This window comes from Onychomys torridus, chromosome 1 (assembly GCF_903995425.1).
Source record: "Onychomys torridus chromosome 1, mOncTor1.1, whole genome shotgun sequence".
Classification (NCBI taxonomy): domain Eukaryota; kingdom Metazoa; phylum Chordata; class Mammalia; order Rodentia; family Cricetidae; genus Onychomys; species Onychomys torridus.
This window is the reverse complement of record NC_050443.1, coordinates 159160518-159174164: the sequence shown is the minus strand read 5'-3', so window position 1 is coordinate 159174164 and position 13647 is coordinate 159160518. Positions and strand designations below refer to the sequence as shown.

Here is a 13647-nt window from a genome sequence, read left to right as displayed (position 1 = left end):
ACATTGATTAATTATTGAAGTGAGACTATTTCGAGTTTAGTCTCTTTCTTAAACATGACTTGTTTCCCACTTTGGAGTAGGATCTTGGCTAACAAAACACTAAAATGAAATGTGCTTTTGAAACTTTTGTTTATATAATGTTATATTTCTTATTTGGATGAACTGAAACTCTTCTCTCCCATACACACCCATGTGCACACGCATACAAAGCATCTTTCTATAGTTTCGTGCTTCCAGCAATTGTTTTTCCTCAGGCTCTTATTGGGCCTCTTTTTAAATATCTTAATGTCTCCTCTTTCCCAGTCCAGTGTGGTTTTCTCTTTACCTCAGTGAATCTACTGTCATACGGTGCAAAGGTTTTAAAAAGTTGTGTTTCTTAAATCACGTTCTTCCAGATTCTTTGAGTTATGTTAGGATGCTGTGCCAAAAAGATTCCAATGAAAATTGAAACAGTGGCAGCATTTTGTCCAAATAAAAATCCACTAAGCATATAGCAGCAGCTGCCCTATAGAAGTAGGGTACAGAAAAAGCAGAATTTAACAAAAGCATCCCACCAGCCATATTCTATAAAAAGCATCAAACTCTCGGGTATTCTACCTGACACATTAAAAAAATTCTCATCTTTTCATTAACTGTGATTTGCTTCCCAGAATCAATTAAGTGGGAATCATGGCCCAGGCTCAGCCTGGTGAAATCCCAGCACAGGAGAGGCTGAGACAAGAGGATCAAAGGAATACACGACCTGAAAAGAAACCTTCTGAACTGTAAATTGTTGTCTTTGGAGCCCACGGAAAGAATCACAGCCTGCTCCTGTGTGACAAAGACTTCACCTCCATCCTTTTCTCCCCTCCCTCTGCTGCAGGCTTTGAAGAAAGTATGGTGAATAAAAATTGAAATAAATATGGAAGCAGGTAACAGACACTGTCATATAGATTGAAGGTTTGTATCTAATACATCCAAGGCAATGTAATTATGCTACCTGAAAACTGATCAGGAGAATTATCTAATTTACATCTCTAACCTGGTCACCAGACCCAGTAAGCTGCTGAGAGTCCTGTGCTGTTTATATTCTAACCTGAAGAGCCATCTCTGGGTCTGCACTTAGTCTCAACTGGAGAAAGCCAACCCAGAGGTCCTTCTCAGTGACAAAGCCCTCAGGGCCACACTTAGCACATAATCGCTAAGGCCAGAATAATGTTCCCTGCCCCTCTTTTCCTCTCAGTCTTGCAGCTTTTCTCAAAGGACTGCATGCCATTTTCAAGCCTAATTATCATTCTACAGTCTTCTGGGGACTTCTTCCTGGCTCTCCTACACACCTTTTATTGGTCCTTACTTTCTACCCTGGAAGCTCATATTTCCGCTGATTCTAAGAGGGTATCTTAACACTTACCCCAGGAATGAGTTCAACTGCAGCTGACCACCCTCATCCACTCAGAAAATAGTTTTCTGACCCAAACAATCCAAATCGCGCACTGACCTCGAAGCTGTGAAACGCACAAGCTTTCCGCCATATTCCTAATGGGGATGGCTGGCAGGTGGCGCGGTTCTGTGATATCCCAGCCCCAGGATTCCACACAGAGCAAGGCTCCATCCCCAGTGTGTTCAGGGACCATCGTGGGGACCTTAAGGGACAGCAGGACATTCACCTGACGGACACTGCTCTTTAGCTGTGCTTGGGAAGTGAAGGCAGATCCTGAGCAGCTTCCAACGCCCACGGCCACAGAGCATGCGCAATGGCGGATGTTTGTATATGCAGGTGAACCCACTTCTGCTGACTGGTTGCCCTTGTAGGTTCATAGAAGAAAGATCACCAACTTGCAAAGGAATAGGGTTAACAGTCTAGAGATGAATAATAATTAACTATAACCAATGGGCAATCCAATATTAAAATTGGTTGATAGTGATTTTTTTTTTTTTTTTTTTTTGGCCTGCTCCACCCAGAAGGACTCAAAGAAGATTAACCTGGATTAACTTTCCCTTCAATGGGAAATTAGGTTGTACCTCATTGTCTCCATTATTATTTTTTTAACCTGGAAAACATGATGATGGTGGTGGTGGTGGTGGTGGTGGTGGTGGTGGTGGTGGTGGTGGAGGTGGAGTGTTTAAAAGGGGGTGGGGGAATGACCAGGCTTATAGCCCATGCCTTTAATCCCTGGGAGGCAGGGGCAGATGGATCTCTGTGTTTGAGGCCAGCCTGGTCTTCAGAGTGAGTGAGTTCCAGGACAGCCAGGGATATACAGAGAAACCCTGTCCTGAAAAAGCAACAAACAAACAAAATCAAAACCAGGTGGTGGTGGTGCATGCCTTTAATCCCAGCACTCGGGAGGCAGAGCCAGGTGGATCTCTGTGAGTTCGAGGCCAGCCTGGGCTACAGAGTGAAATCCAGGAAAGGCTCAAAGCTACACAGAGAAAAAACAAACAAAAAAATCGAAAAACAGAAGAAGAAGATAGACTCGAGGCAGATGTGAGTTTGAGCACAGCTCAACCATGAGCATTGGAAGTTGTAAGAACCACCTTCTTCAGACTGTTGTGAGAACAGAACGGGGAAGATGGACACAATGCACAGAGGAACAGAACAGAACAACCACAGATGCTCTGTCAATGGCAGCTCCAGCAATCTAGTCAGCACATTCCACTGTGAATAACAGAAGAGACTTAGAAAAGGAAGAAATGACTTGACTACCCAAGAGATATGGGGCACTTGGCTTTTAGTTTACTACCCAAGAGATATGGGGCACTCGGCTTTTAGTTTATGGGAAACCTTCCTGAGTAGTTGGTCCCCAGATCAGAGATGGACAGACAGCTTGGGATAGGATGGGGATACATCACTGCTCAGTTCTGTTCAATGGTTAATTCTTGCAGCAATACTCATAGGAAGGGTACAAGATCTCTTCAGTTTTCCATAGTAAAAGTCCATAACCACTTAATCATTACCCCCACGAAACACTCCATGAAATAAGGAAATAAGGCATGTGTTGTATAACAGAGGGGTAGCAACACTTGATATGTAAATACCACAACAGGGGAAAAGCCTGCCATCCCTCACTAAATTAAATCTTAGGACAACAAGATGTGGTATGCCTTTCAAACCCAGTGAGCCATCTCTGTGAAGCAGGTCTACTTAATGATCAATGGAACGGTTTGTGGTTTGAGAAAACCCATGTATGGTCTTGTCCCCAGCCAATTTCTTGGTTACAGAATGCTATAAAATAGTGGCATAGCTGGAGAGGTGGCTCAGAGGTTAAGAGCACATATTGCTCTTGCAGAGGACCTCAGTTCGATTTCCAGCACCCACACTGGACAGCTCACAACTGGTTGCTTCTAACTCCAAGGGATTGACACCATCCTCTGGCCACCAAGTCCACTGGCCTTGTGTGCACAGACCCACACATACACACATAATTAGAAACAAAACCTTCAAAACAGTGATAATTGTATAACATTGTAAATGTACTAAATGCCATTCAGTTGCATTGAGCTGATTGTAAATATGGAGAAATTTATGTTCTGTGTATTTTAACATAAAAACCACAAAACTCTAGAAGATGCATTAGAGGGTATATTTTCTCAGTCCTGAGCGGTGACTGTAGTTTTCTTCCTAGCACGTACACTGCTGTCACATAGTATCCCCTAAATGCCCATGTGTGCATCCACTTTTCAAAAACCTCTGGTCTGTGTGTTCTACTTGAAAATGTTTTGGCATCACGCAGGAATATACAATGTGTTTCCTTTCTTATTTTTAGCAGATGATGAATCACATTAGCTGCCCAAGCACATAGGCTCCTTCACAAAAACTCTTTGGCTTTAGCACATATTTATCTACTTTAGAAAATTCTCCTATCCAAAGGAAAGGCTTAGAATGGGTTTGTGTCTCCTCTCTCCAAAGGCACTGCATGGCTTTCTTAGGAGATGGAGGAAAGGGGAGTCCCAAACTATGACTCAGATGGTTTCTGAGTTTCTTCTTTCAGCCAGCTCAAATTGGGCAGTGTGGCACTCAGGACTCTTAGTTCTTTGAGACAAAGTTGATATTGTTCTTTTTTGAAGCACAGACCACGAAAGTCATGATCAGAAGCACAGAGGACAAAGGAGAAAGAAGGTGGCTGGAAAAGACAAGAGAATATCACCAGGAAGTTCTTGCGGCCAAGGGCGTTGAGTGTCCCCAAGGAAAGGCTTCAGCAAAAGCCTCGGAAGCTTCATGCTGGTCTAGACTGTCCCTGGAAAGCCCAGAAGGTGACTCTAGATTCCCCTGCAGGGAGGAACACACTCCCTGGGCAAGTTGCTTTCTCACTCCAGACAGCAAATTTTAGCTGCTCCTGCTATACTGTCTCTTTCCGGAAATATGAAGGCTTGCTATATAGGAACAGGCCTGTGATGGCCACAGCAACCAAGATCAGGGAGAAGATAACCATGAGGCTGATGTAGGTGGAGTGAGGGAGAGGCGGAGACAACGGCTGTTCAGCTGGGATCATGTTGGTCAAGTTCAGCATGTAGCCCAAAGTCCACCCAGCGTTGCTGTCATCGATCTGAAAAGAGTAGGGAAAATGTCACTGCTCACGATCCAAAAAGATAATCTATAGTATTCACATAACTCTACCCAGAACACTGTACAGCCAATAAGAAGAGAACACCTTATACAGTTCACATAATAGATTAACTGTATACGCTACATTAGGAATGATGGGGGGAGGTGGAATCAACGCAAATGATTAAAATTAAGTTTGGAGCCTCACCATCATAGTCTAGAAGTTCAGGAAGTTTGCTGAATGGCTGTCTGGTTCACCTGCCTGGGAGCACTTCTTAATTCAAAGAGACCATGAGAGAGGTCTGCATTCTTTCTATTTCATGAGTTAGGGAACTAAGTGAGAGGTGATAGGAAATAGGTAAAAAGACGAGGGAATAATGATTGGCTCTTGCCTTTTACATCCTTGCTGGGCTAGAGAAGCCACATGGACCCAGGGTTTCATGGGAGAAATAATTCCAACAAGCCAACTTTATGAAGTTGGAAGGCTGTGTGCCTCACTGCTGATAAAGGATTCTTATTAAGTTATCAGACATTCTCTGACCTTCTCACCTTTGGAAAAAATAATTTCCAGCCACTCAGAACTGACAGAAATATAGGTGATATTCGAATAATAATTTTGGAAAGGTTTTATTGTAAGAGCTGTTCATGATGACACAGAAGTTAGCAAGTACAGGGAAGCCTAAAGAAGAAACCCAAAACTCTGCACACAATGCCACTCAGGACTTGCTGATGTCCTTTCTTTGTGACATTTCCTTCTGGTCCTTTGTGAACACATTGCTGTTGTTTTTACAAAATAAATAAGTAGATAATAAATTGTATCTGGGATAATTCACTTAGTAATACTTTATTCCCCAGTGTCTTAACATATTTCTGTATCATCACTTCCAGCATGGACTGCTTTTTATCCATTCCAACCAATTACTTAGTATCCAAGTAATGGAACAATCAAACAAAATGATGTACACATTTTTAAGGCTTTCAGCACATATTGTCAATAAAAAAATCTCCTAAAGGGTTGGGCCAACTTACAATACCCTTTTCTTCCAAACTCTAACGCATATTGACAATAATGTGTAAAAGGACTATTTTTCCTCTCCATGAGGGATGAAAACCTTATCTGACTGCACATGTCAAAGAAGTCTCCAGATTTAAGGGAGTAGTCATCTCTTGGACTTGGGGACATCAGATCACACAGTAGCATTCCAAGAATACAAATCAACACTACCCTCTGTATCAACCAAATTTAACATAGGTCCTTCCAACAAACGAAATAGACTTATAGAATGGAAGGAAGCCTAGGATGTTAAAATAAGGAAAAGGTTCGTTTGAATGAGCAAGATCCGTAAGGAAGACAGTATTATCACATGAGTATCCCTGGAGCTGCCACAGTCCTGATTCTGTGTTTTGGTTTGTCTGAGATCACTGTATCTTAAAAGGTGGTAAAATATTTTAGGCGTTAGCAGACATGGGGCTAGCAACACAGGGAACGCTGTGGTGTTTCCGGTCAAGCAGGGGTCGCAAAGCTGCTTGCTTCTTCACTCCTGGATGCCTGCAGGTGGCGCTGCGGAGAAGCCCCATTAGCAAGGCTGATAAAAAAAAAAAAAAAAAAAATGGGGTCATCACTTCCTGGATCACAGGGGGGCGCCTTTGGGGAAATCTGAAGTCAGGACAGTGGTAATGAAATACTATTAAGAGAATAAACTGACTTTGAGAACCAGTTACAGTTGTATGTGCAGAAAGGTGAGACGTAGAATGTGAATACCTATCATTAGAGCTGCTGGCTGTTCCTAGAAGGGCTTAACACAAATGTCAGCTGCAGGGATGGTGGAATAGGCACCAAGTCAAAACTTAAATCGGGTGGACTCCCACCTTTTCTAAGCTCAAAACTGCTTTGCCACTGACTTCCATCCAACTTCCGCACCCCAACAGGTTCCCAAGTTACCTTGCCCATAAATTGAATCTGGTCCCAGGAACTGCCTGTGAAGTTATAGCCTTGCAGAAGGAGGGCGAGGATGTAAGCACCTGAGAAGCAGTATTCATTCAGGTACTTCTCCTTTACTGTAGGATGAGATGTTTTTACCTAGAAGTAAAATGAAATATCAAAGCTGTAGAACAGGCCTCTCTTTGTGGCTCCTTTTCACTGCTAGATCCAATACAGAGTCAAGGAAGCCCCCAGTTCTCATGGGTCTGAGGGTCAGCTTCTCCAACAGGCTGTGGGGATGGTGCATCACTCCTTAAAGGATGCAGGGTTTTCAGTTAGGGTCTCCCAAGGAAGCTTTTCTTCCTCAGGGCTCTCAGTGAGAACAGTGAATGTTCTAGGGACAAGTAGTTCCTTCTGTCTGGGAGTTTCAGAAACAGTCAGCTTCAGCATCTCATTCTAACCCTTACGCTTGAAGTAACTCAACAATTTTATTAGAGTATTAAAAGTTGTGAAAGCATCCTCTGAAGGAAGTCTATTATTCTCTGTTTAAGCAGAGTTTCTCACATACTTTTCACTGAGTCATTAGTGCAGAGCCTCTAGAGGCATCTTAAGAAAATAATGTCCAACAAAGCTCTACCATTCAGGTTAGCCCTAGGAGGACAGACAGCATCCCTTAGGAAGGTATCATTCTTTACCCCAGGGATACCAGCTCAGGATCTGTGTTTTCACTTGATGATTCTCTGTTTCTCTGTCTCTGTCTGACTGTCTGTCTATCTCTCTGTCTCTGTCTGATTGTCTGTCTATCTCTCTGTCTCTATCTCTGTCTCTGTCTCTGTCTCTCTCTCTCTCTCACACACACACACACACACACACACACACTTGACAAAAACAGCCTTGGAAGACACTTTCAGAAGCACCTTGCTAATCAATGCTGAACATGCTGACAACCCACCCACCTTCTCTCTGCAGTTCTTTTATTAAATTTTTTTAAAGATTTTTTTGAGATTTATTTATTTATTTATTTACATATCCCCACAGGCCAGAAGAGGGCACCAGATCTCCTTACAGATGGTTGTGAGCCACCATGTGGTTGCTGGGAATTGAACTCAGGTCCTCTGGAAGAGCAGTCAGTGCTCTTAACCTCTGAGCCATCTCTCCAGCCCTCTCTTCAGTTCTTACTCTCCAGTTCATACCCACATTGTACAAAGCAATTGTCTTATTGAGTCTTCATTCATCCTGTTCTCTAGAGTAAAAGATGCTTGCCACTCCTTAACCTTACCCACTCTAGCTGCTGGAAACATAGCCAAAAAGCTCACAATTGGCTCAGCTCTTTCCTACCAAGAGGGCAGGTGGCCAGGACACCACCAGCTCAGCACACGGGTCTGTCTACCGCTGCATTTCTCAGATGGGACTTTCCTTCTGTCCACCATGAGCTAAGAGACAACTACCATCTGTTAAACATTTATTATGTACTCAGAAGTGTGCCGAACATTCTATATCCAATATTTCCTTGCCCCATTGTTTTCAAGATCGTGCCCATCAAACAAACGACATGTGCCATCAGTAAACCCTTTCTGATTGCAATCTAATAAATTCAGGGGAAAACATCCTATAAGATCCAATATGTCTTCATAATAAAAACACTTAATAAATAGGGAATACAAGGAACAGACTCCATTATAATAAAGACATCTACTAGGCAAACCAGCATCCAATATCACACTGAATGAAAAAAAAGCTGAACATTTTTTGCATCTGTGTTCATCAAGAAAATTGGTACCTCCCTCCCCTGCCTTCCTTTTTTCTCCATCTAGTTTTGTTATCAGTGTCACAATGAAGTTGCAGAATGAGTTTGGAAGCATCACTTCCTATTTATTATATGGAGTGATTCATTTGGTTCTTCATTAAAGGTTTAATAGAATTCATCATTTGGCTTTTCTTGCAAATCAAATTCAATAAAACATTACAAACACCATGTACCATGATCAAGTTTGGTTTCATTCTAAAGATGTGAGAATGGTTCAACACATGGAAATCAATAAATATAAGACAGATATAAACAAAATCAGGCACAAAAATACAATCATCTCAACAGATACATTAAAAATCTTTTGATAAAATATAGCATTCCATTTTTGTTCTTCTGATCTGATACTCAACAGAGCAAACACTATCAGAAAACACTTCGATGTTATAATTTAATCAAAGTAGTAGGATACAAAATAAACACATAAAAAAAAAATCAGTACCTTTGCTATACATCAAAAAAATGACCTTACAGATAAAAGAAATCAAGAATACAATCCCACTCACAGTTACCTCAACAACAACAACAAAAACAAAAAACCCAAAAACAAAAACAAAAACCAACCTAGGAATAAAGCTAACCAGAAAGATGAGTGAACACTGTAAGAAAAAGTTTCACACTGAAGAAGACTCTAGATGGGAAGTCCTCTAAATACATGGATCAGCATAGCTACTGTTGTCAAAGGAACCCTGACACACTGTTAACAGAGCAGAAACAGTATTGTCATTACGGAAAACAGTACAAAGGTTCCTCAAAAATTACCAAGTGGTTCTGCATGACCCAGCAATTCACTAGTGTGTGACTATTCAAAGGAAATAAAATTAATGTCAGAGAAACACCTGATTCTCATTTATTGCAGCACAATCCAGAACAGAACAGATAAAGAACTAACCTATGTCTAGAGGTAAATACATAAAATGAAGCTACACAGAAAATAAAATGCTAGTTAGCCCTACACACACACACACACACACACACACACACACACACACACACACACCACACACAAATGCACACCACATAAAGAATGAAATCTGCCATTTTGTACGATACAGATGAATCTGGAGAACATTTTGTTAAGTCAAATAAACCAAACACAAAAAGACAAACACTGAATTATCGTCTTATGGAATATTAAAAAGTTAGCCATTCATAATAAAACCCATTATTACATAATAAATAGATACTCAAGATGATTTCACAGCATTGAGACAAGGAGCAGTGGTTATCAGAGGACAGGAAAAGCAGTGGTGCAAGGAGTGGTGGAGGGCTGGTAAGGAGATGAAAGGTCGTCACCAGACAGGAATAAGCTCCGCTCCTCTCTTGTGTGGTAGTTTGACTATAATTAGCAATGACAAACTACAGACTTTAAAACTTAGAAGAAGTTGTTGATTGCTCACCACAAATAAATGGCACATGATTAATGGGGATAATGATGACCATTATTCTGTATGATATGTGCATGGTACATATATAGCATTGAAATATTATATTGTATACCATAAAATGTATCAATTAAAAATAAGATAAAACAATAGAAAAGTCAGCTTTTAAAAAATAAAGGAATGGGGCCAGGAGGTGGTGGCGCATGCCTTTAATCCCAGCACTCGGGAGGCAGAGCCAGGCGGATCTTTGTGAGTTTGAGGCCAGCCTGGGCTACAGAGTGAGTTCCAGGAAAGGTTCTAAAGCTACACAAGAGAAACCCTGTCTCAAATAAATAAATAAAATAAATAAATAAATGGATGGAGCTGGAGAGATGGCTCAGTAGTTAAGAGCACTAGTTGCTCTTCCAGAGGTCCTGAGTTCAATTCCCAACAACTGTATGGTGGCTCACAACCATCTATAATGTGATCTAATGTCCTCTCTTCTGTCATGAAAACCTACAGGAAGACAGAGCACTCATATACATAAATAAATCTTTAAAATAAAGGGATGACTTCATTTTTGATGAGGGACATCTGGGATGGTCTTTTTTAATCCTGCAAAAAGATAGATGTATCTGCTTCTTCCTTCTTTGGACCTAACAGTAAAGGCCCTGGCAGCCATGCTGTATCCATGACAACCATCACAATTGAACTGAAGAAGCAATGGCTGAGTTAGAGAGAAGCTACTAATTCCACGGGAGCAGCTGCTCATTGCAAAACTGTGCGTTAAGTAACAAATGTAGGAGGTTGCTTAAGCATTGCTTAAACCATCAGGGACTGGTGATAAAGGCATCCCCAGGCCCACTCTCTGGCCTTCGCTAACACATTTGCTGGACCTTTGTCAACTCAGCATGAGGTCATGTATAAATTCACATCCTCCATGACATTGTGGGTACAGGACCAATTTCACAGTTGTGATTTCTGGTCACTTACCTCCTCCCAAGGCTTTGAGCAAAATTTTTTTAAGATCTCAGTCATCTTTTCCTGAGAGGAGACACTGTCTTTGTCCATCTTCTTAAAAAAATCCATCACAAAGTAGAAAGCTGAAAATGCCTGTGGGAGCAGAGTGCAGGGTTTCAGGCTGTGTCCAACACATGGGGCCATCGACTCGAGCCCTCCAGAGCTCAGCTCCAGCTCTAATGACAAGGGAACCCTCTCGTGGCAGTCCCATCGTGTAAACAAGCTGTCTGCTTCAATTTCAGCTAAAATGACCCCAGTGGAAGTTTCTTTAAAGATGCATAATTTTAAAAACTTTGTTTATCCAGAACTCATATCTTAACAAAAATAAGTAACTGTATACATTAGCCATTTGTATGACACATGATACATTTGTATGGAATAAGACTTCATTTTTTTAACCTTGATTTTTCTTGTATTTCCGGTTTCAACTCTTGTCTGGTAATATAGCCCCAAGGCCGGCAAGCCCCCTGCAGGTGAGTTTCACCTCACTTCGATTACTGACACAGGAGCCCAGAAAACTCAGAACCACAAGATGACAAGGACAGCAGCTGCTGGTCCAACAGCTGAGGTCCCATGCATCATGGGGCTGGGCCGGGGTGACGTCAGCCAGGGAAATGTCAGCCAGTCTTATATATCATCCAATAGTCCAACCACAGAAGGGAAGCAGGAAGCCTTGGCAGTAAAAAGCAAAGAGGCTGAGATCTCAGGTGCTGGATTTTGCCCCTTGACCAGCTGATGAGAACGGCACTGTCTAGGCAGCATGGGGCTTTGGGCATTTTCCCTAAGGATGTCTCTGATCGGTAACAATAAATGTGTTTTTGTAAGCCTTGACTTTCTCACTGTACCTTTAAAGACTTTAGATTGTTTCATGTCTGGTCACATTGAGATTCTCTGAGAACTTCATTTTTAATTTGTAATAAGTGTTTTACAAACCTGGTTTCTTTCAAGAAGGAGGAAAAGGAGGACAACAGGGATTGAGGAGGGGGAGGAGGGAGAAAGGCACATCTGGTGGCACATGTCCATCATCCCAACTAACTACGTGGGAGTTGGAGGCAGGAGGCTTGCAAGGAAAAGGCCAGCCTGGACAACTTTATAAAATGCTGATTTAAAATTAAAAAGCACCTACTAATAAATTCTTAAGTAATTTTTAAATTGTTGTATGTGGATTTTCAATCGTGTTGCTCGTTGACCAGCAGGTCACCCACGCATGTAAAGCATTTTAAATGAGCTTTCATTATACTTCTCTATTTCTGCTCTTTCTTGTTTATGTAAATTGTACAATGTGTTCTTAAGCAACAATTTCTAAATTACTTCAGAAATAATTCTCAACAGATGTTCTCTCTTTCCTCTTGGTGTTTCTACTTTGCTTTGACATTAGATTCAATCTAGGTGCCAAGGCCACAGCATAGCCAGACTAGAGAACCCAGACTAATTTTAATACTGCATTTTCAGTGAGATACGGAACATCAGGCTGACTAAAGTTGCAGCAAAGGTTCCCCTCCACAAATGCTCTGTGCTGCATAACTCCAGGCTAACTGGATCTGGAAACAGGAATGCATTCTTTCCCACAGGAGTCCGTTCATTTTCCTTTAGATTTATCCTTCCCAGCTCCAACCAGAATGAAAAAGCCCTAGGCGGTCTCCAGAGACCTTAGCCATATGCCTCCCTCTTGTGTTCCCTTTCTTCCTCTTCTAAAAGTTTCTCTCAAGCCAAGGAAGGTCCCTTGGTCCTCCAAAAACCCCATGGCAGGAAGCCAGGACCAGTTCGGCCACATGGCATCCAAGTCAGGTTTCAGGTTGGAATTGATGCCAACAGCTGACCAACTGCTCAGCAGCCATTGCCGGTGCTGTACTCATCCCAGGAGCCTGCGGAGGGGAAAGCTGTGGTCTCACCACAAGGCAGGCCTGGGTCTATGGCTCTCCCCATAGTTTCCTCAGAGGCCATGTGAACTGAGAACATCCTCAGTTCACAGGACAGGGGTTCAGTCAGTTCTGATGACAACAGACCCTGTGCTCGCTCCCTGCAGCTCTTTGTGTGACATTAGATAAGACATGCAGACTTTGCAAACAAATGAACAAACCCTCTCATGTGGGGTCCAGGGGTAAAACTGAACCTCTCCTTGTCATCTGCTCTGCTTTCTGACAAGGAAGAAAGGAAGACAAAGCCCTGGGCCTTTGATCAGTATTGTGGACAATGAATATATCTATAACCGCTGCTTTGTAGTTGGTACTGGGTGGATGGTAGGTAACTCTTACAATATACTTCCTAATTGTGATCACAGTAGTGCGTGGTCTCAGGAAACAAACAGGCAGATTGAATAATTAATAGATCAAGGGGTATCTCTTCCTCTTCAGCACCGACACTGTCTTATTCTGGAGTGATTAGGAAAATAAGAAATTGGAAGTCAGGATCCAATAATCCCTCAGTCCTCCAAACTTTGAGGGATGCTTATTTATTATTATTACTGAAATTATTATTAATTAAACGGGTGTTTATTTAAGTCCTCCCTTGGTGGTTCCCGATTTTCTGCTTCCTGAATGTTTCTTAGAGAAGAAATTCCTCGGTGGAGTCATCCCATGGCAGCTGCTGCTCTGACATCCTCATTTGTGTTGCTTAGTGCTAAGAGCCCAGGTTTGCCGCCCATCGCTTGCAGCCAGCTCTGCGGGAGCATGCTTATGAAACAAACAATAATTAACCAAAACCAAACATACTACTAATTCCCTTTATCAGATGGCTTCGAGACGTGCATTTCACCAAGGTCTGGCCAACAGACCCTGACAGGTGTCTGTTGTCTGGTGCATGAGAGATGCAGAGGGAGACCTCTTGCCATTATTCTCTTTCCTACCTTGACTTGGCTGGTGAAGATGTGATGCTTGGAGCAGTAGCCACCTTCTTAGCACCATGAGAAAATCAAGAAGATAATGGGGAAGGTGATCCTAAATACTGATGTTGTTAGGCCAAAGTAACAAACACTGAGTTGTATCAAGACATTATTATGTGCAAGAAAAGAAGT

The 13647-nt window shown here is 42.1% G+C and overlaps 1 protein-coding gene across 1 annotated transcript in view; it reads right to left on the bottom strand.

The window, feature by feature from the left end:
- Positions 1-3263: 3263 nt before the first annotated feature.
- Entpd1 (ectonucleoside triphosphate diphosphohydrolase 1) overlaps positions 3264-13647 on the bottom strand; it is an 81114-nt gene continuing 70730 nt past the window's right edge. Inside the window, exons 8-10 of the mRNA XM_036175200.1 lie at positions 10608-10727; positions 6465-6602; positions 3264-4523 (exon numbers count right to left, since the gene is read on the bottom strand). Of these exons, the coding sequence (XP_036031093.1) occupies positions 4317-4523; positions 6465-6602; positions 10608-10727 (465 nt within the window). The 3' untranslated portion in view covers positions 3264-4316. The remainder of the gene's footprint in view (positions 4524-6464; positions 6603-10607; positions 10728-13647) is intronic.